This window comes from Rattus norvegicus, chromosome 3, assembly GCF_021556685.1.
Source record: "Rattus norvegicus strain SHRSP/BbbUtx chromosome 3, alternate assembly SHRSP_T2T, whole genome shotgun sequence".
In the NCBI taxonomy this organism is placed as follows: Eukaryota; Metazoa; Chordata; class Mammalia; order Rodentia; family Muridae; genus Rattus; species Rattus norvegicus.
Window position 1 is genome coordinate 8,641,271 of NC_141536.1, and position 25,666 is coordinate 8,666,936.

The following is a 25,666-nucleotide window of genomic DNA, read 5'->3' on the forward strand; positions in this document are numbered from 1 at the left end:
TTGGCCATAGTTAAAAAATCACAATAGCATATCCTTGGCTAGTCTGCTACCAATGACCCCTTAGATAGGAGTGAGCTTCATGAAACCAATTTACCCTCAAGGCATGGATTTTTAGTCAATGCTTTATTTTTAAAAAGGTGTGTGTGTGTGTGTGTGTGTGTGTGTATGAGTGTCAGTACAGAGTACATAAGTGGGCATTATGTATCCTCCTTTTATCTGTCTTAATGGATTCCTTTGAGGTAGGATCTTTTTCTGAACCTGAGGCTCTGTTGGAAGCCAACAAGCCTCAATGATTCTCAAAAAATTCACGAAGGACCCTGTGGTACGTCTCGATATGCTCATGCTATAGAAGCAGGCAGACAAAAGGGCACATGTGTCTTGTGCCTCCTATGTAGATGAGGAAAGAAATGTCAGGACATAGACAACAAAGGGAGTTTTTTTCAATGTTTATCAAACAATATATAAAATGAGCATTTTTTGATGTAAATTATACCTCAAAAAAGGTTTTTAGGTGCTTGGTGGTGGTCCACATCTTTAATCCCAGTCCTCAGGAGGCAGAGGCACAGAGCAAGTTCCAGGCTACACAGAAAAAACCAGTCTGAAAAAAAAAACCAAAGAATTTACTTTCATTTGTATTTTTAATTTATGTGTACATGTATTTGGTCTGCATACTTATCTGTGTACCATATGTTTTCAGTGTTCATGGAGGCCCAAAGAGGGCATTGAATGCTCTGGAACTAGTGGTGATGACAGTTGTGAGCCAACAGGTAGATGTTTAACACTGGTTTTCTGAAATGTCAGTTAGTACTCTTGCATGTTATCCCATCATTTTTACCCTCAAATTAAAAGAAGTATTTATTTCAAAATTGAATAAATATTACTTTCATTTGGATTTCTCTACAGCTAAGCTAGTAAATGTCCAAATTTGGAGGAGAACATAACAAGAACAAATAAGATCAAATGTCACTTTCTCATTGTTTCTAGAGTGTTTTAGAAATCCCATTGTGGGAGGATTTGGAGGCAAGGAGAGAAAACATAGGACTACATTCACTACAAATGAGTTCAGTGGGTAAAGGTCCTTGATGCCAAACTTGAAGACCTGAGTTCAATTGCTAGAACCCACATCACACATAATAAAAGTGATCCAACCCTCACAAGTTGTCCCCTGACCTCTACATGTGCTCTGTAACATCAAGAGTGCACACATATACAACTAAATAAATACACGAAATGTTTAAAAATATACCACATCAGGTAGGTGAAAATGGAAAGTTATCTGGTTGGGACAGGAAGAGGTAAGCATTTTTAGACATTCTTTAAAATATATCATGTGAGTGTGGGTGTGCTGTGATGGTCAGAGGATATCCATGGGTACCCATACTTGCCTTTCACCTTGTTTGAGACAGAGTCTCCTGTGTTGTTCCTCACTGTATATTCTGTCACATGAGCTTTCATGGATTTCCCCATCTCTCCCTCCCATTGCATCATAGATGTGCTGAGATTACAGATGTCTGTCTTTTACACAGGCTCTGGGGATATGAACTGAGGTTCTCATGTTTGTATGGCTATGGCAAAAGTTTTAGCCACTGTGTTCTTTCACCAGAGCTTAGATTTTTAGATGTATGTTATTAGGAAATTTTGGACTTAATTATAAGAAAATATATTTTCTAGAGACATAAAAATCATCTGAGGCATTAGGGACATAAGTCATTGGTGGAATACTTGCTTATTACATGTCAACCCTGGGTTTCAACCCCAGCAGGAGGAAAATTCACTAGAAAAGACAATTTTCTGTCCCTGTGGATCTAAGTATATGGGATAGTGGAGGAGCTTGTTCTAGCCTCCTGTGATGGAGCCAACAATGATCCTAAGGTATTCCTTTTGGTTTTCAGTTTACCCTGAGAAGGAATGCTCAGTGGCCTGAGAGTATGAGGGCCCAAGGAGACACCAGGGATCTAGGGGAGCAGCTGGAGTCATGATCTGGAAGGGAGTGTTCAGTGGGGCTTTAGCTCCAGCCCACATTGGGGCTGCCTGACATTGAGTGGTTGCTGAAGGATACAGGATGACCTCTGAATCTCAGGACAAGCCTGGAGGGGAGTCAGGCCTAAGAAGCTGGTGAGTAACTAGATCCTTTGGTGCTGTTTTTCAGGAAGACCGAAATGCTACTCACTTCACCTTGGAATCCTTCCCTTCATTGTGCTTGTCTTAGTCTTCTTTGGGTAAGAAGGACACAGGCTGGTAAGAATGGGCTAAAGTTCTGATGGGGACACTGAGCTGTGTGCATCCCTACTATAATAGCAGTAATGAGGATGCTCTTGGCTCAGTACCCACAGTGGCATGTCCAGATTTTGTTGCCAATATAGTGAAGCCTCTGATTCCACAAAAGGTGTTTGTAGCTAGACACCCAGTTATTTGGCTCTAGCTGTGATGGTTGGTCTGGGGAAGGTAAGATGGTCAAACTTGAGGCAAGAATTCAGCTATCTATGTATGCAGATGGTCTGCAAATCCACACAGAGCAAAGACACTGCCGTGTCTCCTGGGCCTGTTTAGACACAGGCAGGAAATATTCTCTGATGTTGCCTTGGGTTGTAGGTACCTAACACAGAGTAGGGGCTGTATGCAACTTCTACGGGTGTTCACATGCAGGTCTTGTTCCAAGGGCCCTTGCTACCACTTCTTCTTTCTATAGGGTGAGCATGTTTAGACCTGTCACCTGGCCTTTGGTCTCCACTGGGAACTTCTGTGCTCACTCTTCTGGGCACAGTGGTACATTTGGAGGGTGGGGCAGAGAGCTGGTCAGGTCTGTCATGATCAGTTATCCCCATGCCTATCCTTCCCACAGCTATGGATTCCTGAGCCACAGAATCCAGGAATTCAGGAACCCAGGAGGTGAGACTTGGTGAGTGAGCATTGAAAAGTGTACATGTCTATTAGTGTTTGTTATATATGTGTCACACTAGTGCATGTGTTAGGTAGATGGGTTACTGGCTGAATGAGCATTCTGCTGTATGCTGCCTTGTGGCTTCTGACTGTATTTCTACATGGATGATTCTAGTCTTTCTCCAGGTCCTCACCGCAGCCTCAGATGCTCCCTGCTGTCTTTAAAGGGCATGTACGCTCTTGGGCTTTTGCCTCATCTTCCTTTCTATATATACATAAGCAACTCTAAGAGCAGGTTCTGCTCCCCACACACCTCTCCAGCAGCCTGCTGAGTGCAATGTCTTTTCCCTTCCAGATACAAGTTGGAGACCCTCTCCATCCCTACCTTTCCAGATCCCATCAGTCTGTCTTTTGGGAAGGCATCCCCTGATTTTGCTCTGCTTTCCTAGTTCTGTTGTGGGCTTGTTTCAGTCACACAGGCTTATATGTCTGTCTCAATCCTAATTTCCTTCTAGTATCTAGTGATTCTTTAGAACAAAAGGTAGGAATAGTTGGATCCTGCCTGTGGATCCATCCACCCTAGCAGCCTACCCTGTGTTCCTGTATAAGCCATTTATGCTTTTGAGCTAGGGCTCTGGCCTTGATCTTTGACTATGTTGTATTTCTCACTAGACTACACAACCTCTTACCCATTCTTTGTTCCCACTAGTTTCTTCTTGTGTTACCTTTTCATGACTATACAGAATGCTGTCACACCCTCATTTTTGTTAGGAGACAGTCACACCTTTGATGACTCTGTCTTCAGAGGCTCCTATGATTGGATATACATAGAGAGGTGTGTTTCCCTAGAGATCTCACACATTTCTTGTGGTTGAGTGTGTCTCTAGGCAGAAGCTCCATCTCTGGGCCCTTTCTGTGTAGGTTAAACTACTATTCATCCTGGATAGAAGGTTCTAGACCAGTAATCTATTAAATGTTATCTTTGGATCCCAGAAGCTGTGTTTGAAGTCATCCACTATCATTGCTATTTTAGGTTAAGGGTAGGAATAGACTGCATTTCATGATGGGAAGGGGATGGCAGTCTGCAGTGTTCTGGAACTCCTTTTCTGCTCAGAATCCAGTCAAGAGTATCTTGTGAATGTGGGACAGTAAACTTTGACTGTTGTGTTTGACATTTGTGCCTATGGTGTAGCTGTGTTTGACTTTTGTGTTGTGGGCATAATGCCTGGGGAAATCGCTATGGTGCTGTTCTTTAATTTTAGCAGATATACTCTACTCTCAGGCACCACTGTGCCCTTCCACCAGGGTCTGTGTTCCTGAACCCTAATACTTCTTGGTATAAGCATGCCTCCTGTGTTCTTTTTCTGCAGCATGGCTACCAGGCAGACGGATGTCCAGAAAGTTGTAAGTGTGCCAAGGTATCTGGCCCTCACATGGTGCTCTCAAATCCTGCATTAGAGGTTTGGCTGTGTGTGTGTGTGTGTGTGTGTGTGTGTGTGTGTGTGTGTGTGTGTACCATGAGCAACTGGGAATTTCCTTCCTGCACCTGAAATGGAGCATATAACTCTCTACTAACTGCATGCCATTTGGCTTTTAAATAACCAGGATAGCTCAACTGGTACAGAGCCAAGTTTACATGTGTTCACCACCATTCTCAGAGCAACATACATCACTCATGAGTTAGCATTCTCACCATTGCAAGAGTCCAGTGCAGCAAGCAAATTCATGTTGTGGTGCAGCCATCAGCACTACCCACTTTCAGAATATTTCATCCTGTAAACTGTGCCCATTAAACACTAACTCCTACTAGGTGTTCTGGCACCAACCTTGCCTCTTCTGTGCTGTTCTCTGATCATGGCCAGTCAATAGTAGTGCTTCCAAGGGCTGGGTCCTGAAGAGTGCCTGCAAGACTCACCCAATAAGATGTCAAAAGGCTTCATCCTTGAGCAGAAATTTCCTGTGTTGATTTTTTTAGATGATTTATTTTCATTTTATGTGTATGAGTATTTTGGTTGCATGTGTGTCTGGGTGCTGCATTTGTTCTTGTGCACAAAGAAGCCAGAAAAGGGCCTCAGTTCCCTAGTCCTGGACTAGGACCACTCCCTGTTTTGAATTTCCATATGGGTGCTTGGAGCTAAATCTAGTGTTTCTGCAAGAGTAACCTGGGCTCCTAGTGCTGAGCATCATTCTACCCTGCTGTCTGTTTTACAAACCATCATAGGGCATGAAGCTTACTAGCAGAAGTAGTTCTTCTGCCATGGGGCTTGGCATCCTGTGCAGTGACAACCCACTGCCATACAGTGAGCCAGGAGTTTTGTGGAAAACACTTTGCACTTTTGATGGAAATGTTGCCTGACCAAGACAGAAAGCCAAGATGCTGTGTGCCACTAGCAAGGAGCTGCAGGCCCAGGTGGGATGTCAGTATATACCAGGAAAGACATACGCAATCTTGTGAATTAAAGTAGTCTTTAGACATCACAGCTAAGGCTGTGGGATGGGGTGTCATAATTTCCTCTTTCTATCTATGTCAAGTAAGACTGTGATCTTCCTGCTTTAGTTCATTATCGGATCCCAGGATCATGGGTTTTTATTCTCAATAGAGACTTGCATATAATGACCTTACTGTCAACTTAAATCTTGTTTTATATTGTTTTTCTTTCAGGATGGCCTATCCACAGCCGAACGTGCTAGCACCCACGTGAGTAGAGTTAGTCCCTGCATGCGTAGACCAGAAGTTGTAAAGCACTAAAGGGTGATTTGCTTGCCTTAGTGGAATAGTTCATTGGCACACCTGAGGCCCTGAGTCAGTCTCCAGCACTGGATAAAACTTAACTCACAAAAACCAAAGACATAATTGTAATTCTCATTGATATCACTTTACCAACACTTTCAGCATCTTAAGGGTATTTGATTAAGTATATGGCACTGAGAATCTCCTTTTACATTTGGGCTTCTGGCCCATGCTTCCTGTCTCTGTCATCAGGAATTTTTAAGAGATGTGGTGAGTGTGGTGATACTAAAATTCAGTTGCTTTCATGGCTGGGGTGAGGGGTTATAATAGCTTGTCATGATGGCATGCACCATCCCAGCAGTGTTTATAGAGGGAAGAGAAAAGTGGATCTAGGCAACTTTCTGGAAAGGCTAGCCAATTAGTGAGCTTCAGATCAATGAAGCAACCAAGTCTGAAGAAAATCAAAGATGTATTCAAATGACACCCAAAGTCATTGAGAGCTGCTTCTGCTTGGCCCAGGTCCTCTGGGAGGGTGATCAGCCCTGGAGGAAGGTGAGGGTTTGGAATCTGAGAAGGGATCCTGCAGGCATGTTTGGTCACATGTTGCCCTTGGATCTCTCCTCATGTAGTAGGAATGATGTTCTTGTCTTCACTCCTTGGCTGGCTCCCATCATCTGGGAGGGGACCTTCAACATCGACATACTGAATGAGCAGTTCAAGCTTCAGAATACCACAATTGGACTGACTGTGTTTGCCATCAAAAAGTAAGCAGCTAGTGTTGGAGAGATGGCTAGTGGGTAACACACTTGCAGCAAGGGCAGAAGGAACTGAGTTTGATCCCTAATGCCCTTATACTAGCTTGGCATGGTGGCATGTACCTGTAATTCCAGCGGTGGGGGTAGAGAGAAGAGAAAAGTGGATCCAAGTCACTTTCTGGATAGACCTGCCAATTAGTGGGCTTCAGAGTCAATGAAACAACCATGTCTGAAGAACAAAAAAGGATGAATGACAGAAGTCACCCTTGGCCCAAGTCAACCCCTGGCCTCTACATAAATACATAGAAAAGTAAATACACACACACACACACACACACACACACACACACACACACACACAGTCACACTCACGCAAGCTCATGTATAAATATATACACACAATGGTCAGGGTGGCAGCACAGGCATACCAAGCTCCAAGCTTCTTGTATTTAAGATGCAGTGGGTGTTAGGTTTGTTCAGCAAATCATCTTCCTGAGCTTGAGTGTACTCACAGGTGAGTAAATGAAGATCTTCCTCTTTCCTGAACCCAAGGCCAGCTTACCCTTACCTCTATGTTCTCAGCCAGGTGCCATTTGAATCCTTCACACTTAAGGTGGATCTGTAAATAGAATTCCAGGGGCTTTTCTTTTTTTTTTTCCTTTTTTTCTTTTTATTTATTTAATACTTAATAATAATTCTTTGGTTTCCGGGCAAACATCCCCCTCCCCCCTCCCCTTCCTTATGGGTGTTCCCCTCCCAACCCTCCCCCCATTGCCGCCCTCCCCCCATAGTCTAGTTCACTGGGGGTTCAGTCTTAGCAGGACCCAGGGCTTCCCCTTCCACTGGTGCTCTTACTAGGATATTCATTGCTACCTATGAGGTCAGAGCCCAGGGTCAGTCCATGTATAGTCTTTAGGTAGTGGCTTAGTCCCTGGAAGCTCTGGTTGCTTGGCATTGTTGTACATATGGGGTCTCGAGCCCCTTCAAGCTCTTCCAGTTCTTTCTCTGATTCCTTCAACGGGGGTCCTATTCTCAGGTCAGTGGTTTGCTGCTGGCATTCGCCTCTGTATTTGCTGTATTCTGGCTGTGTCTCTCAGGAGCGATCTACATCCGGCTCCTGTCGGTCTGCACTTCTTTGCTTCATCCATCTTGTCTAATTGGGTGGCTGTATATGTATGGGCCACATGTGGGGCAGGCTCTGAATGGGAGTTCCTTCAGTCTCTGTTTTAATCTTTGCCTCTCCCTTCCCTGCCAAGGGTATTCTTGTTCCCCTTTTAGAGAAGGAATGAAGCATTCACATTTTGATCATCCGTCTTGAGTTTCATTTGTTCTAGGCATCTAGGGTAATTCAAACATTTAGGCTAATAGCCACTTATCAATGAGTGCATACCATGTATGTCTTTCTGTGATTGGGTTAGCTCACTCAGGATGATATTTTCCAGTTCCAACCATTTGCCTACGAATTTCATAAAGCCATTGTTTTTGATAGCTGAGTAATATTCCATTGTGTAGATGTACCACATTTTCTGTATCCATTCCTCTGTTGAAGGGCATCTGGGTTCTTTCCAGCTTCTGGCTATTATAAATAAGGCTGCGATGAACATAGTGGAGCACGTGTCTTTTTTATATGTTGGGGCGTCTTTTGGGTATATACCCAAGAGAGGTATAGCTGGATCCTCAGGCAGTTCAATGTCCAATTTTCTGAGGAACCTCCAGACTGATTTCCAGAATGGTTGTACCAGTCTGCAATCCCACCAACAATGGAGGAGTGTTCCTCTTTCTCCGCATCCTCGCCAGCATCTGCTGTCACCTGAGTTTTTGATCTTAGCCATTCTCACTGGTGTGAGGTGAAATCTCAGGGTTGTTTTGATTTGCATTTCCCTTATGACTAAAGATGTTGAACATTTCTTTAGGTGTTTCTCAGCCATTCGGCATTCCTCAGCTGTGAACCCCATTTTTAATAGGGTTCTTTGTTTAGCTCTGAACCCCATTTTTTAATAGGGTTATTTGTCTCCCTGCGGTCTAACTTCTTGAGTTCTTTGTATATTTTGGATATAAGGCCTCTATCTGTTGTAGGATTGGTAAAGATCTTTTCCCAATCTGTTGGTTGCCGATTTGTCCTAACCACAGTGTCCTTTGCCTTACAGAAGCTTTGCAGTTTTATGAGATCCCATTTGTCGATTCTTGATCTTAGAGCATAAGCTATTGGTGTTTTGTTCAGGAAATTTTTTCCAGTGCCCATGTGTTCCAGATGCTTCCCTAGTTTTTCTTCTATTAGTTTGAGTGTATCAGGTTTGATGTGGAGGTCCTTGATCCACTTGGACTTAAGCTTTGTACAGGGTGATAAGCATGGATCAATCTGCATTCTTCTACATGTTGACCTCCAGTTGAACCAGCACCATTTGCTGAAAATGCTATCTTTTTTCCATTGGATGGTTTTGGCTCCTTTGTCAAAAATCAAGTGACCATAGGTGTGTGGGTTCATTTCTGGGTCTTCAATTCTATTCCATTGGTCTATCTGTCTGTCTCTGTACCAATACCATGCAATTTTTATCACTATTGCTCTGTAATACTGCTTGAGTTCAGGGATAGTGATTCCCCCTGAAGTCCTTTTATTGTTGAGGATAGTTTTAGCTATCCTGGTTTTTTTGTTATTCCAGATGAATTTGCAAATTGTTCTGTCTAACTCTTTGAAGAATTGGATTGGTATTTTGATGGGGATTGCATTGAATCTGTAGATCGCTTTTGGTAAAATGGCCATTTTTACTATATTAATCCTGCCAATCCATGAGCATGGGAGATCTTTCCATCTTCTGAGGTCTTCTTCAATTTCTTTCTTCAGTGTCTTGAAGTTCTTATTGTACAGATCTTTTACTTGCTTGGTTAAAGTCACACCGAGGTACTTTATATTATTTGGGTCTATTATGAAGGGTGTCGTTTCCCTAATTTCTTTCTCGGCTTGTTTCCCTTTTGTGTAGAGGAAGGCTACTGATTTATTTGAGTTAATTTTATACCCAGCCACTTTGCTGAAGTTGTTTATCAGCTTTAGTATTTCTCTGGTGGAACTTTTGGGATCACTTAAATAAACTATCATATCATCTGCAAATAGTGATATTTTGACTTCTTCTTTTCCGATCTGTATCCCAGGGGCTTTTCTTAGCCACCTTTACTCTCAAATTACTGTAGGGTGTTTTAAAGACACTGACACTTAATTTTTATTAACAACCTGAAAGCACTAAGCTGGGCTGTCCCTGAACTATTCTAACCAGATTATTTGGCTCATATACAGCCAAATGCTCCACTACTTGTTACTTGCCATCTCTTGTTGCACCGGCTCTGCTACATGTGTGTCCTCATGTCTTCTCTCTCATCAAAATTTCATGGTGAACCCTCTTGATTGAGTCACATGGTCTCTGCACCTTCTTGTCTGTTCATCTTTCTTCTTCTTAAGACCCCAGACAGCAATTGGAGGTCCTTTCCTGTTCTCTTCTCCTGCCCAGCGATTGTCTGATCAGCTCATTCTTTAACCAATCATGTGATTGAAAACTATTTTTACATACCATTGAAACTATAGATGGTTGACCGAGCCATAGTCTGGATTGCAACCAGATGACTGGAAAGAGAAATCAGCCTCTGAATACACAGTCCAAACCCCCCTCCCCTTCCCCAACACGTATCATCATCTCCAAGGTTGTCAGGGAGGAACAAGTTGCAAGCAGATCTGTGGTCACTGGTGTCTTCAGATGCAGGATACATGGATAGGAAGGGTTGGTACTGTGACACCCTTAGATTTTGAGTCAGGCTGACTTTAGAGCACAGGCAAGAAACATGCCCTGTTGGAAGATGTGAAAAGCAGGATGGTGCTTTTACTGCGTGGAGGGCTGTGGGGATGAAGAGAAGCCATTTGTGCTGCTTGTATATGAGAAGGGCTTTGTGCTTCCCTGCAGTGCTGGGTGAGGTCTGTGATGAATAACTCTGAGGCCTTTGTATCAGTCAGACTTAAGAGAGGTTAGAGACTTACCCGGAGAAATATTAGGTAACCTGAAAATGCCTGTGGCCCCTAGCAAGAGAGTCCTTCATAGTAAGAAGACATAAACAACTCTTTCTGGGTGCTGCTGGGTAAATGAGCAAGAGACCTGCCAGGTGTAGGTAGGAGCTTTGTTTATTAGAAGAAAGCCTCTGAGGGGAGTAGCTGGGAGCCCCATGGTGGCCTTTGCCCAGGGATAACTGCCACTTGCCTATTTCTGCCACTGAAGTGGGTAGGGCTTTGTACATTTTCCAGGTGAAACATTTCCCTGTTTCCATGGTGGAGACATGGGGCACTGGACATGATCAAGGGAGTGGCAGCCATCTGAAGGAAATGAAAACTTCTTGGGTTTGGAGATGACTTAGAACCTGGGTTATAAGCCTTTTGTACTTGGACCTGAGGGTTTGGTTTAAGCTTGCCTTTCTTTCTAGGGTACCTGACTTTCCTGCCTTCTCTACTCTGTGAGACTGATTCATGCTTTGGTGGGGTTCATGTGGAATGATTCTTAGGGATATAAGTGAGTTATTGAGCGCCTTGTCTCCAGGAACCTTCAATTCTCTGATGAGGAAGTCTGGGATATAGAGACCTTTTGCTTTACTGAGATAGGGTGCTGTACAGTAAACAAAAGAGGGGTGCAGGTGCCAGACCCATAAAAATCCATCCAATTTCTACAAGGGTTTAAAAGTGGAACTGTATGAGTATAGGCTCTGCTCATGTCAAGGCAAAAGTGTAAGGTGTGAAATGTCATAGGATGGGGATGTAATTATTGGGGTAGGGTGACAGATTCATGGAGAGATGGTCTGCTGAGAAGTTGCCAAGACAAGAGATACCTGTAGGGAATCTGCCTGGGCTGGAGTTAGCCCTGCTGCCTGGCTGAAAGCTCCCAGGACTCTTTATCAGCTTTCCATGATAAGATGGGTTGCTGATGTTGCACCCTTCTGCAGAAAAGCAGGGTGAAGCTAGGTACAGCCTGAAGACTGAGCAGGATAGCTATAAAGTGGAAGGATCAAAGGATAGCCATGGTTTCCAGAGTCTGTACCTATGTACCATTAATTTTTGTTTTAGCTGTGTTAAATCTCTCCATACACCCTTGTCCTCCCTCACAGGTATGTGGTGTTCCTGAAACTCTTCCTGGAGACAGCAGAGCAGCACTTCATGGTGGGACACAAGGTCATCTATTATGTATTCACTGACCGGCCATCTGATGTGCCACAGGTGCCCCTGGGCGCAGGACGGAGGCTGGTGGTGCTAACTGTGCGCAACTACACCCGCTGGCAGGACGTGTCCATGCACAGGATGGAGGTGATCAGCCACTTCTCAGAGCAGCGCTTTCAGCATGAGGTGGACTACCTGGTGTGTGCAGATGTGGACATGAAGTTCAGGGACCACGTGGGTGTGGAGATTCTCTCAGCACTCTTTGGCACCCTGCATCCTGGCTTCTACCGTAGCCGACGAGAGTCCTTTACCTATGAGCGCCGGCCACAGTCCCAGGCCTACATCCCCTGGGACCAGGGTGACTTTTACTATATGGGAGCCTTCTTTGGGGGGTCAGTGGTGGAGGTGCACCATCTCACCAAGGCCTGCCACCAGGCTATGCTGGAGGACCAGGCCAATGGCATTGAGGCCGTGTGGCATGACGAGAGCCATCTGAACAAGTACCTGCTATACCATAAGCCGACAAAGGTGCTGTCCCCAGAGTACATGTGGGACCAGCAGCTGCTGGGCTGGCCCTCCATCATGAAGAAGCTGAGATATGTGGCCGTGCCCAAGAACCATCAGGCGATCAGGAACTGATAACTGAATCCCTGTTGGAGAGGCCATACCTGTAGCCAGTCTGTGGAAGGATTTGAGAGACATTGCTTACTGTCACCCTCTATTTCACCTCAGAGTCCAGCAGAGCCCAGAACCACTTGGCTTACCACATATTGAGTCCCTAGTGTGTCAACCACCTTCATCTCCCATGTATCTCCTTGTATTTAATGAGCTGGTAGAGCCTTTAAAACATGGGAGAAACTGTCATGCAGTTACCTGGTGGCCCTTGCATCCTCAGTTTGGGTTGTTCCTTCCTCTTCTGTGAGGATTGACAGAGGGCTAGTGCCCATAGCAACAGACAGGAAGGCAGAGAGAGTCATCCTAAAGGCACCAGATGTTCTTATCTCATGTTCAGCTCTGATGGGGCCAAGCAGCACCTTGTGCCCAGTGCCTCTCCTCATGTTAGGCTTATCTGTTAATGGCTAGTTATTCTTTCCTTGGAATAAATGTATCTCTACATGATTAGGGTTATTTTAAATTTTCTTTCCTTTTTATTGTTTTAACAAATTTGGGATTGAGTCCATGGCATCATGGATACTAGCTTGGTATGCTGCCTCTGAGGTGCATTCCCTGTCTTGACTCTATCTTAGAGACATTTACTGACTGAATTTTCTGAGAATTAGGTCTACCACACTCCTTTTGCACTCTAGTTTTCATTTAAAATTTCCAATATAAGGGATCATTACTTTTTTCCTTTTGTAGTGTCAGAAATTAACTCAGTTCTCAGCCCCAAATTTTACATTTTTGGTGGAGTAGCATTGGGGTATTGTTTGCTTTTTATTGACAGAAAGCCTCTAATAGTTCCCAGTTTCAGCCTATGTGCCAAGGATGGCCCTGAATTCCTCATACTCCTGCCTCTAACTCCAGAATCCTGAGGTTACACACATGCCACCACACCTAGATCTGGTGTTCTTCAATTTTTTTATTTTCCTTTTTTCATTAATTTATTCATTCACTTTATATCCCAATTGCACATCTCTAGGTCTAGGTGCATCCTTTCCAAAGTGAGGCACTAGAAGGCAGCCCAGTTAGGGAATCAGGATCCAAAGACAGTCAACAATTTCTTAAATCCTAATTTATCTTGTTCCCAAATGGTTTCTGGGCCCTAAAGCCTCTTGTGTCTTTGGCTGGTTTTCCACTTTTACATTTGAGATTGTTTTTGTGTGTGAGAGTATCCCTTTGTATCTCTGGCTGGTCTGAAATTTGCCACCAGGCCAGGACAGTCTGGACCTCAAAGAGATTCATCTCTCTCTGCCTCTCACCATGCATAGCTATGATATTTTTCTCTATCACACGCAGGTGAACATTGGGTTATTTGGGCTTATATTCCAGCATTTATTTAATCTTCTGAATCTTGACAGCCTATGTAGGTGCTCTTTGCCTAGTTCTGGACACTCCTGGGACTTGACTTCTTATCACACCCTTTATTTCTCAGCAATTAGGAGCCACTGTGTGGTTGCTGGCAATTAAACTCAGGAGCTCTGGAAGAGCAGATAGTGCTCCTTTGAGCCACCTTTCCAGCAGCAATTATGAATTAGCCAACCACATCAGTTCTGAGGTTCAGGTTCTTCCAAAGGCATAAGGCACAGTCATGACCTGTTTTGTTTATTAGGTTTTACTGCTCTGAACAGACACCATGACCAAGGCATGTCTTATAAAGGACAACATTTAATTGGGATGGCTTACAGGGTTAGCGGTTCAGTCTATTATCATCATGGCAGGAAGGATGGCGCATATAGGCAGGCATGGCACTGGGAGAGCTGAGCATCATCTGAAGGCTGCTAGCAGATTTCTGACTACCAGGTAGCTAGGACAAGGGTATTAAACCCAAACACACAAGACCACACCTACTCCAACAAGGGCACACCTCCCAACAGTGCCACTCCCTTGGGCAAGCATATACAAACCATCACATTCCACTCCCTGGCCCCCTAGGCTTGTTCAAACATATGAGTCTATGGGGACCATACCCAAGCATAGAATAATGCAAAATTCATTTAGTCCAACTTCCAAAGCCCCATGAGTCTTTAGCTGTTTCAACAATGTTAAAAGTCCAAAGTTCAAAGGTCTCTTCTGAGATTCATCTAATCACTTAACTGTAATCCCAAAGCAAGCCAGGAAACCAGCTGGGCAAACTCCAAATTCTACATCTCCATGTCTGATATCAAAGTGGTCTTCAGATCTCCAACTCCTTTTTTTTAATTTTTGTTGACTGAAACAAACTTCTCTCTCCTGGGTTGGTTTCACTTCCTGTTAGCAGCTTTCCTCAGCAGATAGCACAGGGCTCTGGAATCTCAAACATCTTGTAGTCTCCAAGGCAACTTCAGGGTTACAGCTTCATTTTCAATGTACAGGACCTGCATATTATCTTTTGGGCTCCCAAAAGGGCTAGCATCACTTCTCCAGCTCTGCCCTCTGTAGCACTCTAAGCTTAGGTTGATCCACTGCACTGCTGCTGCTGTTCTTGATGATCATCCTATGGTACTGGTATTTCCAATACACTGAGGTCTTCAACTGCAACTATGCTTCAGCAATAGCCTCTCATAGGCTTTCTTTATGGTGCTAAGCCTCAACTCTTTTGCATGACTCCTTTAGTCCTAGGCTGTCAACTGCAACTGTGGCTGCACTTTCACCAATAGCCTTTCATCACCTCTCACAGTGCCAAGCCTCAGCTCTTTTTCATGACTCCCTTATGCCTTCAAAACCAATACCACCTGGGTGACTCTTATACATTATCAAGTATGGTTACTGCAGTAGGTACTACCTTGGTTACCTCTGGAACACAGCTTCTTTAGGCTCTCACAAAACACTTCCCAGAAGATTTCACCTCAGTGATCACCCCTAATTTTTTAGCTCTAGCTAAACAACATCAATTGTCCCAGTAGTCCCTTCTATTCTGGACCCTAAAGCTAGGACCACGTGTCCAAAGCTGCTGAGTTCTGCTGCTTGCTGGGGCTAGAACATTGCCCCCTTATTCTATTACATTATCACTAGCTTTCTGCTTTCCAACTCCTTCACTGCCTAAGCTTGTCTATCTTGGAAATTATGGCATAGACTGACTTGGAACTCAAGGGATCTGTATGCCTGTCTCCTAAGCACTGGGATTATAAAGGTGTGGTCCACTAAGCTTGCATTTAAGTTTTTCTTCACCTAGAACTTGCTCTGTTCTAGGATGGCCTTGAACTCATATATCTGCTTGTCTTTGCTTCCTAGAATTAAAGGCTTGTATGGATCTAAACTCAGCTGGGTGGGATCTTGCCCCAAGGTCACTAGTCCTTTAATTTAATTTAATATCTTTGAATACAGGATTCAGCTCCATTTCACTTCCTGGTGTCCCTTTAACACTCAAACTATATATTTTGTTGTTTTTTTCCTTTCTCAGTTTGCTACATTTGTTCAAAACATTCTTCATCAGACTTAACAAAAGAACAGTGTCTCTATTGGCCTTTTTTGATACTTCCTTTGTCAATACAATTAATATAAGTATCTTTGCCTTAGCCTTAAGCAGTCTCTTCAGACAATGGCAAATTGCAGGCACACTCTTCACCAAAACATCACATAAAACAGTCTCTTGTCCTCATATTAAAGTTCTTCTCCACTGAAAACTTTTGGGCCAGCAGGCTTACACGTTCAATTGACCCTCAACCTCTTCCATATTCCTACTATGTTGGCCCATTAAGCTCCACTTAAACATTCCATGACTTTCCAAATGCAAATTCCCCAAATCCACATTCTGTCAAACAAAAGCATGGTTAGGCCTATCATAGCAATACCCCACTCCTGGTACCAACTTCCATTTTAGGATTTTACTGCTGTGAATTGACACCATGACCAAGGCAAGTCTTAATTGGGCTGGTTTACAGGTTCAGAGGTTCAGTCTGTCATCATCATGGAACATGGCAGCATCCAGGGAGGCATGGCACTGGTGGAGCTGAGAGTTCTACATCTTCATCTGAAGACTGCTTTGGCCCAGAATATATGACATATTTTTCTATGAAACAGGAATCCTGAAGGCTTTGACAACCTGTCTTGGCTGTCACTTCCCTTCATGTCCTGTCTGTGAAACTGTGAAAGGTGGCCTGGTCCCCAGTTGAGTTAATGCTAGAAGCCCTGGAGACTCTGAAGGGAAGGTAGGAGCTTTGCCTGCTCCTGCGCACCAGGCCCCTGTCACTAGCCACAGCACTCCCATAGATTTGTGGCCATCAGTCACTTAAGGGCAATGCATCAAGCCCCTCCTCATCTAGATGAGGAAAAGGATGTGACCAGTGGTCATATAGGCTCAAAACAGGAATTGCCATTCTAATAAGGTACACAGAGGCCTGAAGGGCTTAACCAATAAGCTTTCCTTCCCAGACATTTCCTCCCTGCAAAAGATTTCATCTCAAGACCACCCTGAGAAGTGGGGTATCCACTTTCGACCATGACAATAAATGCTTTAAAATCATGAGCTGCCTCTTTTCATCCAGATCTCCTTTGGGAAGACACAGAGATAGCCTTTGCCTACAGAGCTGTTGTCTAATCTCCTGTAAAAGGTCCCTCTGCACTCCTAGCCACCCCCCACCCCAAGACTGCTAAGCCAAGGACTATCCCTATGGGAATAGCCAGAGATCCCCTGTTCCCTCCCTGGGGGGAATCGATCCAGCCACGTGCCAAGATTCTATTATCAGCTCATCTCTGACATTAAGTGGCTCCTGAATAGATGACATAGATGTCCAAAAGCCTGGGACCTCTATGACCTCAGCCTCTTCACAGGCTTAGGGATTCCCAAGCCAGCTCCAGCTGTCCTACACCTCAGACTATGTTTCCCCACTACTGGAGTGGTTATCCTGGTGCTTTGCTACAGCCCACACCTGTTTCACTGGCAGTGTGGGATAAGCATAGTCAACCTTCCTGTGTCCAGCCTCCCTGAGTGCCCACACCCCGTGGCAGTGGACATGGGACCACTGTTTGCACCGCATTTGGTCAGCAGTTGAAGCAATGGCAGTTTTTGCCTGGTGGTTAGATTTCATTTAAGGAAACTCCATATGGAGGTTCTTTGATGCTCATCATCTTTTTTTTTTAAGTAGAAGGAGCTGACATGTCTCACTGTCAAAGAACCCTTTATTAACAAAATACCTTCAAATGTCATATTATGTAGATCACTGAGGTTTTTGAAGCCATTTACCTACAGTGTATCTCTGTATAGGGAAATGTTGCTTGTTTCTAGATATCTACTATCTATTTAACTTTGAAAACATATACAGGAAACTAAAGGATGCTTATTTTAGTGATTAACTAAACTCATATCTAACATGACCATAAATTTGATAGACTAATAATTTGATTTATTAATTAACCAAAATAGTTTATAATAGCAGGTTCAACAATTAGAACTTCACTTTATATTTTAAAATAAGTTGCATAAATACAGTACCTTAAACAATATTTGAAACATAATACAGTATATTGTAACAAAATATAACTTATATTTGTACCTAAAGTTTAAGGTACAATATCTTAAACAATAGCTGAAACACAATACAGTATGTTATAACAAAAACATATTAATAAAATTTCTATATTAATTAATAAAATTTTATATTAATAAAATATGCAAAAATTCCTACCAATATAAAAGTATTTGGCTTGTTGATGTTCTTTAGCCTCCCAGGAGGCCTGCTCTAACCCTGGGCACACAGCCCCACCTGCCTCTCAGGAGTCCTGCTCCAATTGGGAACACTCAGGCCAGCTAACACCAGAGACAGCCAGATAGTGAAAGCAAGCACAAGAACATAATCAACACAAGTCAACAAAACATGGTACCATCAGAACCCAGCTCTCCTACTACAGCAAACCTTGAGTATGAAGATTAAGATTGTGATTTGAAATACTATCTGATGATGAAGGCCTTTAAAGAAGATATGAATAATTCTCTCAAAGAAATATAGGAATATTGGTATTCTGAAGGTCCCAAGTGAGGATGCCTCAGTCCCACTTGGGAAGGAGAAGAAAGCAATCATGAGGGGGAAGAGGGAAAGAGGGACCTGGGAGGGAAAAGAGACAGGGAAGGGAAGAGGGAAAAAAGATCAGTTACTGGGTGGGGGAAATGGTCTAAAGCCCTGAGGACAGCATAAAGAATAGAAACAGGCAACCTCAGGAGATAGTCTCAGGAGAGGTTGGAGGGGGACTCTCCAGTATATACCAAAAAACCTGGGAGTTGAGAGACTCTCAGGACTCAGAGGGAGGGACATTATATGAAATGCCCCACACTGGGGAGAGGGAACTTGTAGAGTCCACCTCCAGTTGAAAGACAGGGCATCAAGTGAGGGATGGGATTAATATCCCACAGGCAGAACTCTGACCCATAATTGTTTCTGTCTGGAAGGACTTCAGGGATGGAAATGGAGAGGAATATGAGAAAAAGAAGGTCCAGCAATAGGCCCAAAGTGGGATGTAGCTCAAGGGGAGGCCCCAAGGCCTGACACTATTACTGAGGCTCTGGAGCAATTGCCGAAAGGGACTTATCATGACTGCCCTCCAAAAGACCCAACAAACAGTTGAAAGAGTCAGATGGAGATATTTGCATTCAAACAATGGACAGAAGCTGCTGATTACTGTGGTTGAATTAGGGAAAAGCTTTAAGAAGCTGAGGAGGAGGGTGTTCCTGTAGGAGGAACAGCAGTCTCAACTAGCCTGGACCCCTGAGATCAGACACTGGACAACCAACCAGGCAGCATACATCAGCTGATATGAGGACCCAACACATATACAGTAGAGAATTGCTGGGTCTGGGTTCAGTCAGAGAAGATGCACCTAATCCTCAAGAGACTGGAGGCCCCAGGGAGTTTAGAGGTCTGGTGGGATGGGGGTTTGGGGGAGTGGGGACATCCTTGTGGAGACAGCGGTTGGGAAGGAGGTATGGTATGTGGAACAGTTGGAGGGTGGACCAGGAGGGGAATAAATTCTGGAGTGTAAAAAACAAATGAAATTTTTAAACAATGAAAAATTATAGAAAAACAGTCAAACAGGTAGAAGCCCTCAAGAAACAAATAAATCCCTTAAGGAGATACAGGAAAACACAATCAAAAAAGGTGAAGGAAATGAATAAAACAGTTGAAGACCTAAAAATGGAAACAGAAACAGTAAGAAATCACAAAGGGAGGTAACCCTGGAGATGGAAAATCTCTAAAGAGATATACAATAGAATACAAGAGATGGAAGAGAGAATCTCAGGCATAGAAGATACCATAGAAGATAACAACACATTGGCCAAAGAAAAATCAAATGAATCTTTCTCTGGCTTTGTACAAAGACTAACTACATCTCTAAATAAAGCAATATCAGATCCAAATGCTAGAAAATTTTTAACTAAATCTTTAGCCTTTGAATTTGCTAATGCTGAATGCAAAAAGTCTATTTGACATGAAAGAGGAAGATCTGCACCTTTTAATGAATGTGTTAAAACTATTGTGGATTTAGAATCTAATGTTCACATTTCAGTTATGATTGTACAAACAATTACAGGAGATATAAAAATACAAAGTTCCCATTGCTGTGGCTGTGAAAGATTAGGTCATTCTCTAAAGGACTGTTGACAAACAGTTCCTTAGGATTCAGGGATAAAGGTTTCTCTGAAATGTTTAAGACAGAGATTATGAATAGAGGTCATCCAAAGACTATTAGAGTCAATTCCTTAATGTCAGAAAACTGACTAACAACACAAGCCATTTTTTCCTGTCTACTAAGGAAAGACAGTTGTGAAAGACAACTAGAAACAGCAATGTCTTTTTTAATGCTGAAAATGCATCATTGTGGGCACAAAAAGAACATTGGCAGAGAGTTTGCAGTCATTTTTAGGGGGAAAACTAACAATAAGTATCCCCAGAATAAGTAATTTCATTTTATAAAAAGAACTAATTTGATTCTCTCTAAATAGTAAAAGGGTTACCAATTTTTGGAGGCCCTCCACTATATACTGATGCAAATAAATCAGGAAATCCAGATTATTAAGTCTTAGAAAAGAAAGTGGCTCCCATCCCTTATGATTCAGGTTAAAAAAATCAGAGTTGTAATTATGTATATTACTGTTTTCCTATTATTTATTCATTTGCATACCACATGCTGCCTTCTCCCAGTCCCCTCTCACAGAATCCCTCCCCTGACCCCATATCAGTTTCTCCTTCCTCCTCTGAGAGGATGAGCCACATCCTGAGTTAGGCCCACACCGGCCCATTATGTTTCTACCATATACTCTCACACAGAGGGCAGAGGAGGCACCTTTGCTGTGGAATGGATACTACAATCAGGGTACAGTTGTATAGGACAGTTTTAACTCCAGTTGTTGGGGAACCTACAGGGAGACTAAGCTGCACACCTGCTATGTATGTTTCAGGGCCTTAGTGTGGCCCATGCACGCTCTTTGCTTGGTGACTCAGTCTCTGAAGGCTGCAAGTAGTCTAGGTTAGTTGAATCTATTGGTGTCATTTTTGAATATGCTGTCCTTTTTCCACTGGATGGTTTGGATTCATTGTCAAAAATCAGGTGACCATAGGTGTGTGGGTTTAATTCTGGGTCTTCAATTATATTCCATTGATCTATCTGTTTTTGACCAATACCATGCTGTTTTTTAAATCACCATTTCTCTGTAGTACAGCTTGAGGTGAAGGATGGTGATTCCCCCAGATGTTTTCTTATTGTTGAAAATAGTTCTCACTATCCTGGGATGTTGTTGTTCCAGATGAACTTGCGAATTGCTTTTTCTGTCTCTGTGAAGAATTGAGTTGGAATTTTGATAGGGATTGCATTGAATCTGTAGATTGCTTTTGCTAAGATGGCCATTTATAGTATATTAATCATGCAAATCCATGAGCATGGGAGATCTTTTGATCTTCTGAGGCTTCTTTAATTTCTTCATTCAGAGACTTGAGGTCCTTGTCATTACAGATCTTTCACTTGCTTGGTTAGAGTCATACCAAGATACTTCATATTACTTGTGAGTATTGTGAAGAGTGTTATTTCCCTAATTTCTTTCTCAGTCCATTTATTCTTTGAGTAGAAGAAAGATACTGATTTATTTGTGTTAATTTTATACTCAGCTACATTGCTGAAGTCGTTTGTCAGCTGTAGTTCTATTCGCATATCATCTGCAAATAGTGATATCTTGACTTCTTTCTAATTTGAATCCCTTTGTCCTCCTTTTGTTGTCTAATTCCTCTGGCTAGAACTTCAAGTACTATATTGAATAGATAGTAAGAGCATGGGCAGCTTTGTCTTTTCCTTGATTTTAGGGAGATTGCTTCAAGTGTTTCTCCATTGGATGTTGGCTACTGGTTTACGGTATATTGCTTTTACTATGCTTAGGTTTGGGTCTTGAATTCCAGATATTTCCAAGAATTTTAACATGAATGGGTGTTGTATTTTGTTAAATGTTTTCTCAGCATCTAATGAGATGTTCATGTGCTTTTTTAAAATTAAGTTTGCTTATATAGTGGGTTACATTGATAGATTTCTGTATATTGACTCATCCCTGCATTCTCGGGATGAAGCCTATGTGATCACGTTGAATGATCATTTTGATGTGCTCTTGGATGTGGTTTCAATAATTTTATTGTGTATTTTTCATCAATATTCATAAGGGAAATTGATACGAAGTCCTCTTTGTTTGTTGGCTTTTTTGTGCGGTTTAGGTGTATCAGTGTAATTGTGGCTTCATAGAATGAAATAGGTAGTGTTCCTTCTGCTTCTATTTTGTAGAATAGTTTGAAAAATATTAGTATTAGGTTTTCTTTTAAGGTCTGATAGAATTTTGCACTAAAACCATCTGGCCCTGAGCCTTTTTTGTTTGAATGACTTTTAATGACTGTTTTTATTACTTTAGGGGTTATGGGATTGTTTAGGTGGTTTATCTGATCCTGATTTAACTTTGGCACCTAGTATCTATCTAGAAAATCATCCATTTCATTGATATTTTCCAGTTTTTTATGAGTATAGGCTTTTGTCATAAGATCTGATTATTTTTTAATTTATTTAATTTTCAATTTTATGTATTTCTGATTTTGTTAATTTGGATACTGTCTCTGTGCCCTCTAGTTATTCTGACTAAGGGTTTATCTATCTTGTTGGTTATCTCAAAGAACCAGCTCCTGGTTTTTTTTTTTTATTAACTTGAGTATTTCTTATATACATTTCGAGTGTTTTTCCCTTTCCCGGTTTCCGGGCAAACATCCCCCTCCCCCCTCCCCTTCTTTATGGGTGTTCCCCTCCCAACCCTCCCCCCATTGCCGCCCTCCCCCCAACAGTCTAGTTCACTGGGGGTTCAGTCTTAGCAGGACCCAGGGCTTCCCCTTCCACTGGTGATCTTACTAGGATATTCATTGCTACCTATGGGGTCAGAGTCCAGGGTCAGTCCATGTATAGTCTTTAAGTAGTGGCTTAGTCCCTGGAAGCTCTGGATGCTTGGCATTGTTGTTCATATGGGGTCTCGAGCTCCTTCAAGCTCTTCCAGTTCTTTCTCTGATTCCTTCAACGGGGGTCCCGTTCTCAGTTCAGTGGTTTGCTGCTGGCATTCGCCTCTGTATTTGCTGTATTCTGGCTGTGTCTCTCAGGAGCGATCTACATCCGGCTCCTGTCGGTCTGCACTTCTTTGCTTCATCCATCTTGTCTAATTGGGTGGCTGTATATGTATGGGCCACATGTGGGGCAGGCTCTGAATGGGTGTTACTTCAGTCTCTGTTTTAATCTTTGCCTCTCCCTTCCCTGCCAAGGGTATTCTTTTTCCTCATGTAAAGAAGGAGTGAAGCATTCACATTTTGATCATCCTTCTTGAGTTTCGTTTGTTCTAGGGATCTAGGGTAATTCAAGCATTTGGGCTAATAGCCACTTATCAATGAGTGCATACCATGTATGTCTTTCTGTGATTGGGTTAGCTCACTCAGGATGATATTTTCCAGTTCCAACCATTTGCCTACGAATTTCATAAACTCGTTGTTTTTGATAGCTGAGTAATACTCCATTGTGTAGATGTACCACATTTTCTGTATCCATTCCTCTGTTGAAGGGCATCTGGGTTCTTTCCAGCTTCTGGCTATTATAAATAAGGCTGCGATGAACATAGTGGAGCACGTGTCTTTTTTATATGTTGGGGCATCTTTTGGGTATATGCCCAAGAGAGGTATAGCTGGATCCTCAGGCAGTTCAATGTCCAATTTTCTGAGGAACCTCCAGACTGATTTCCAGAATGGTTTTACCAGTCTGCAATCCCACCAACAATGAAGGAGTGTTCCTCTTTCTCCACATCCTCGCCAGCATCTGCTGTCACCTGAGTTTTTGATCTTAGCCATTCTCAATGGTGTGAGGTGAAATCTCAGGGTTGTTTTGATTTGCGTTTCCCTTATGACTAAAGATGTTGAACATTTCTTTAGGTGTTTCTCAGCCATTCGGCATTCCTCAGCTGTGAATTCTTTGTTTAGCTCTGAACCCCATTTTTAATAGGGTTATTTGTTTCCCTGCGGTCTAACTTCTTGAGTTCTTTGTATATTTTGGATATAAGTCCTCTATCTGTTGTAGGATTGGTAAAGATCTTTTCCCAATCTGTTGGTTGCCGTTTTGTCCTAACCACAGTGTCCTTTGCCTTACAGAAGCTTTGCAGTTTTATGAGATCCCATTTGTCGATTATTGATCTTAGAGCGTAAGCCATTGGTGTTTTGTTCAGGAAATTTTTTCCAGTGCCCATGTGTTCCAGATGCTTCCCTAGTTTTTCTTCTATTAGTTTGAGTGTGTCTGGTTTGATGTGGAGGTCCTTGATCCACTTGGACTTAAGCTTTGTACAGGGTGATAAGCATGGATCGATCTGCATTATTCTACATGTTGCCCTCCAGTTGAACCAGCACCATTTGCTGAAAATGCTATCTTTTTTCGATTGGATGGTTTTGGCTCCTTTGTCAAAAATCAAGTGACCATAGGTGTGTGGGTTCATTTCTGGGTCTTCAATTCTATTCCATTGGTCTATCTGTCTGTCTCTGTACCAATACCATGCAGTTTTTATCACTATTGCTCTATAATATTGCTTGAGTTCAGGGATAGTGATTCCCCCTGAAGTCCTTTTATTGTTGAGGATAGCTTTAGCTATCCTGGGTTTTTTGTTATTCCAGATGAATTTGCAAATTGTTCTGTCTAACTCTTTGAAGAATTGGATTGGTATTTTGATGGGGATTGCATTGAATCTGTAGATTGCTTTTGGTAAAATGGCCATTTTTACTATATTAATCCTCCCAATCCATGAGCATGGGAGATCTTTCCATCTTCTGAGGTCTTCTTCAATTTCCTTCTTCAGTGTCTTGAAGTTCTTATTGTACAGATCTTTTACTTGCTTGGTTAAAGTCACACCGAGGTACTTTATATTATTTGGGTCTATTATGAAGGGTGTTGTTTCCCTAATTTCTTTCTCGGCTTGTTTCTCTTTTGTATAGAGGAAGGCAACAGATTTATTTGAGTTAATTTTATACCCAGCCACTTTGCTGAAGTTGTTTATCAGCTTTAGTAGTTCTCTGGTGGAACTTTTGGGATCACTTAAATATACTATCATATCAACTGCAAATAGTGATATTTTGACCTCTTCTTTTCCGATCTGTATCCCCTTGACCTCCTTTTGTTGTCTGATTGCTCTGGCTAGAACTTCAAGAACTATATTGAATAAGTAGGGAGAGAGTGGGCAGCCTTGTCTAGTCCCTGATTTTAGTGGGATTGCTTCAAGTTTCTCTCCATTTAGTTTAATGTTAGCAACTGGTTTGCTGTATATGGCTTTTACTATGTTCAGGTATGGGCCTTGAATTCCTATTCTTTCCAGGACTTTTATCATGAAGGGGTGTTGAATTTTGTCAAATGCTTTCTCAGCATCTAATGAAATGATCATGTGGTTTTGTTCTTTCAGTTTGTTTATATAATGGATCACGTTGATGGTTTTCCGTATATTAAACCATCCCTGCATGCCTGGGATGAAGCCTACTTGATCATGGCGGATGATTGTTTTGATGTGCTCTTGAATTCGGTTTGCCACAATTTTATTGAGTATTTTTGCGTCGATATTCATAAGGGAAATTGGTCTGAAGTTCTCTTTCTTTGTTGGGTCTTTGTGTGGTTTAGGTATAAGAGTAATTGTGGCTTCGTAGAAGGTATTCGGTAGTGATCAATCTGTTTCAATTTTGTGGAATAGTTTGGATAATATTGGTATGAGGTCTTCTATGAAGGTTTGATAGAATTCTGCACTAAACCCGTCTGGACCTGGGCTCTTTTTGGTTGGGAGACCTTTAATGACTGCTTCTATTTCCTTAGGAGATATGGGGTTGTTTAACTGGTTTATCTGTTCCTGATTTAACTTTGATACCTGGTATCTGTCTAGGAAATTGTCCATTTCCTGAAGATTTTCAAGTTTTGTTGAATATAGGTTTTTATAGTAAGATCTGATGATTTTTTGAATTTCCTCTT

General features: G+C 42.4%; 1 protein-coding gene across 37 annotated transcripts in view; it reads left to right on the forward strand.

The window, feature by feature from the left end:
- Positions 1–16,649, forward strand: part of Abo3 (histo-blood group ABO system transferase 3) — a 126,028-nt gene extending 109,379 nt beyond the window's left edge. For 5 of the 37 annotated variants that reach the window (XM_087654345.1, XM_087654343.1, XM_087654342.1 and 2 more), the window contains 6 exons: positions 2,150–2,219; positions 2,843–2,899; positions 4,251–4,284; positions 5,543–5,578; positions 6,241–6,375; positions 11,500–12,667. In XM_087654345.1, the coding sequence (XP_087510471.1) occupies positions 4,271–4,284; positions 5,543–5,578; positions 6,241–6,375; positions 11,500–12,187 (873 nt within the window). In that variant the 5' untranslated portion in view covers positions 2,150–2,219; positions 2,843–2,899; positions 4,251–4,270 and the 3' untranslated portion in view covers positions 12,188–12,667. 37 annotated transcript variants of the gene reach the window in all.
- Positions 16,650–25,666: the final 9,017 nt, after the last annotated feature.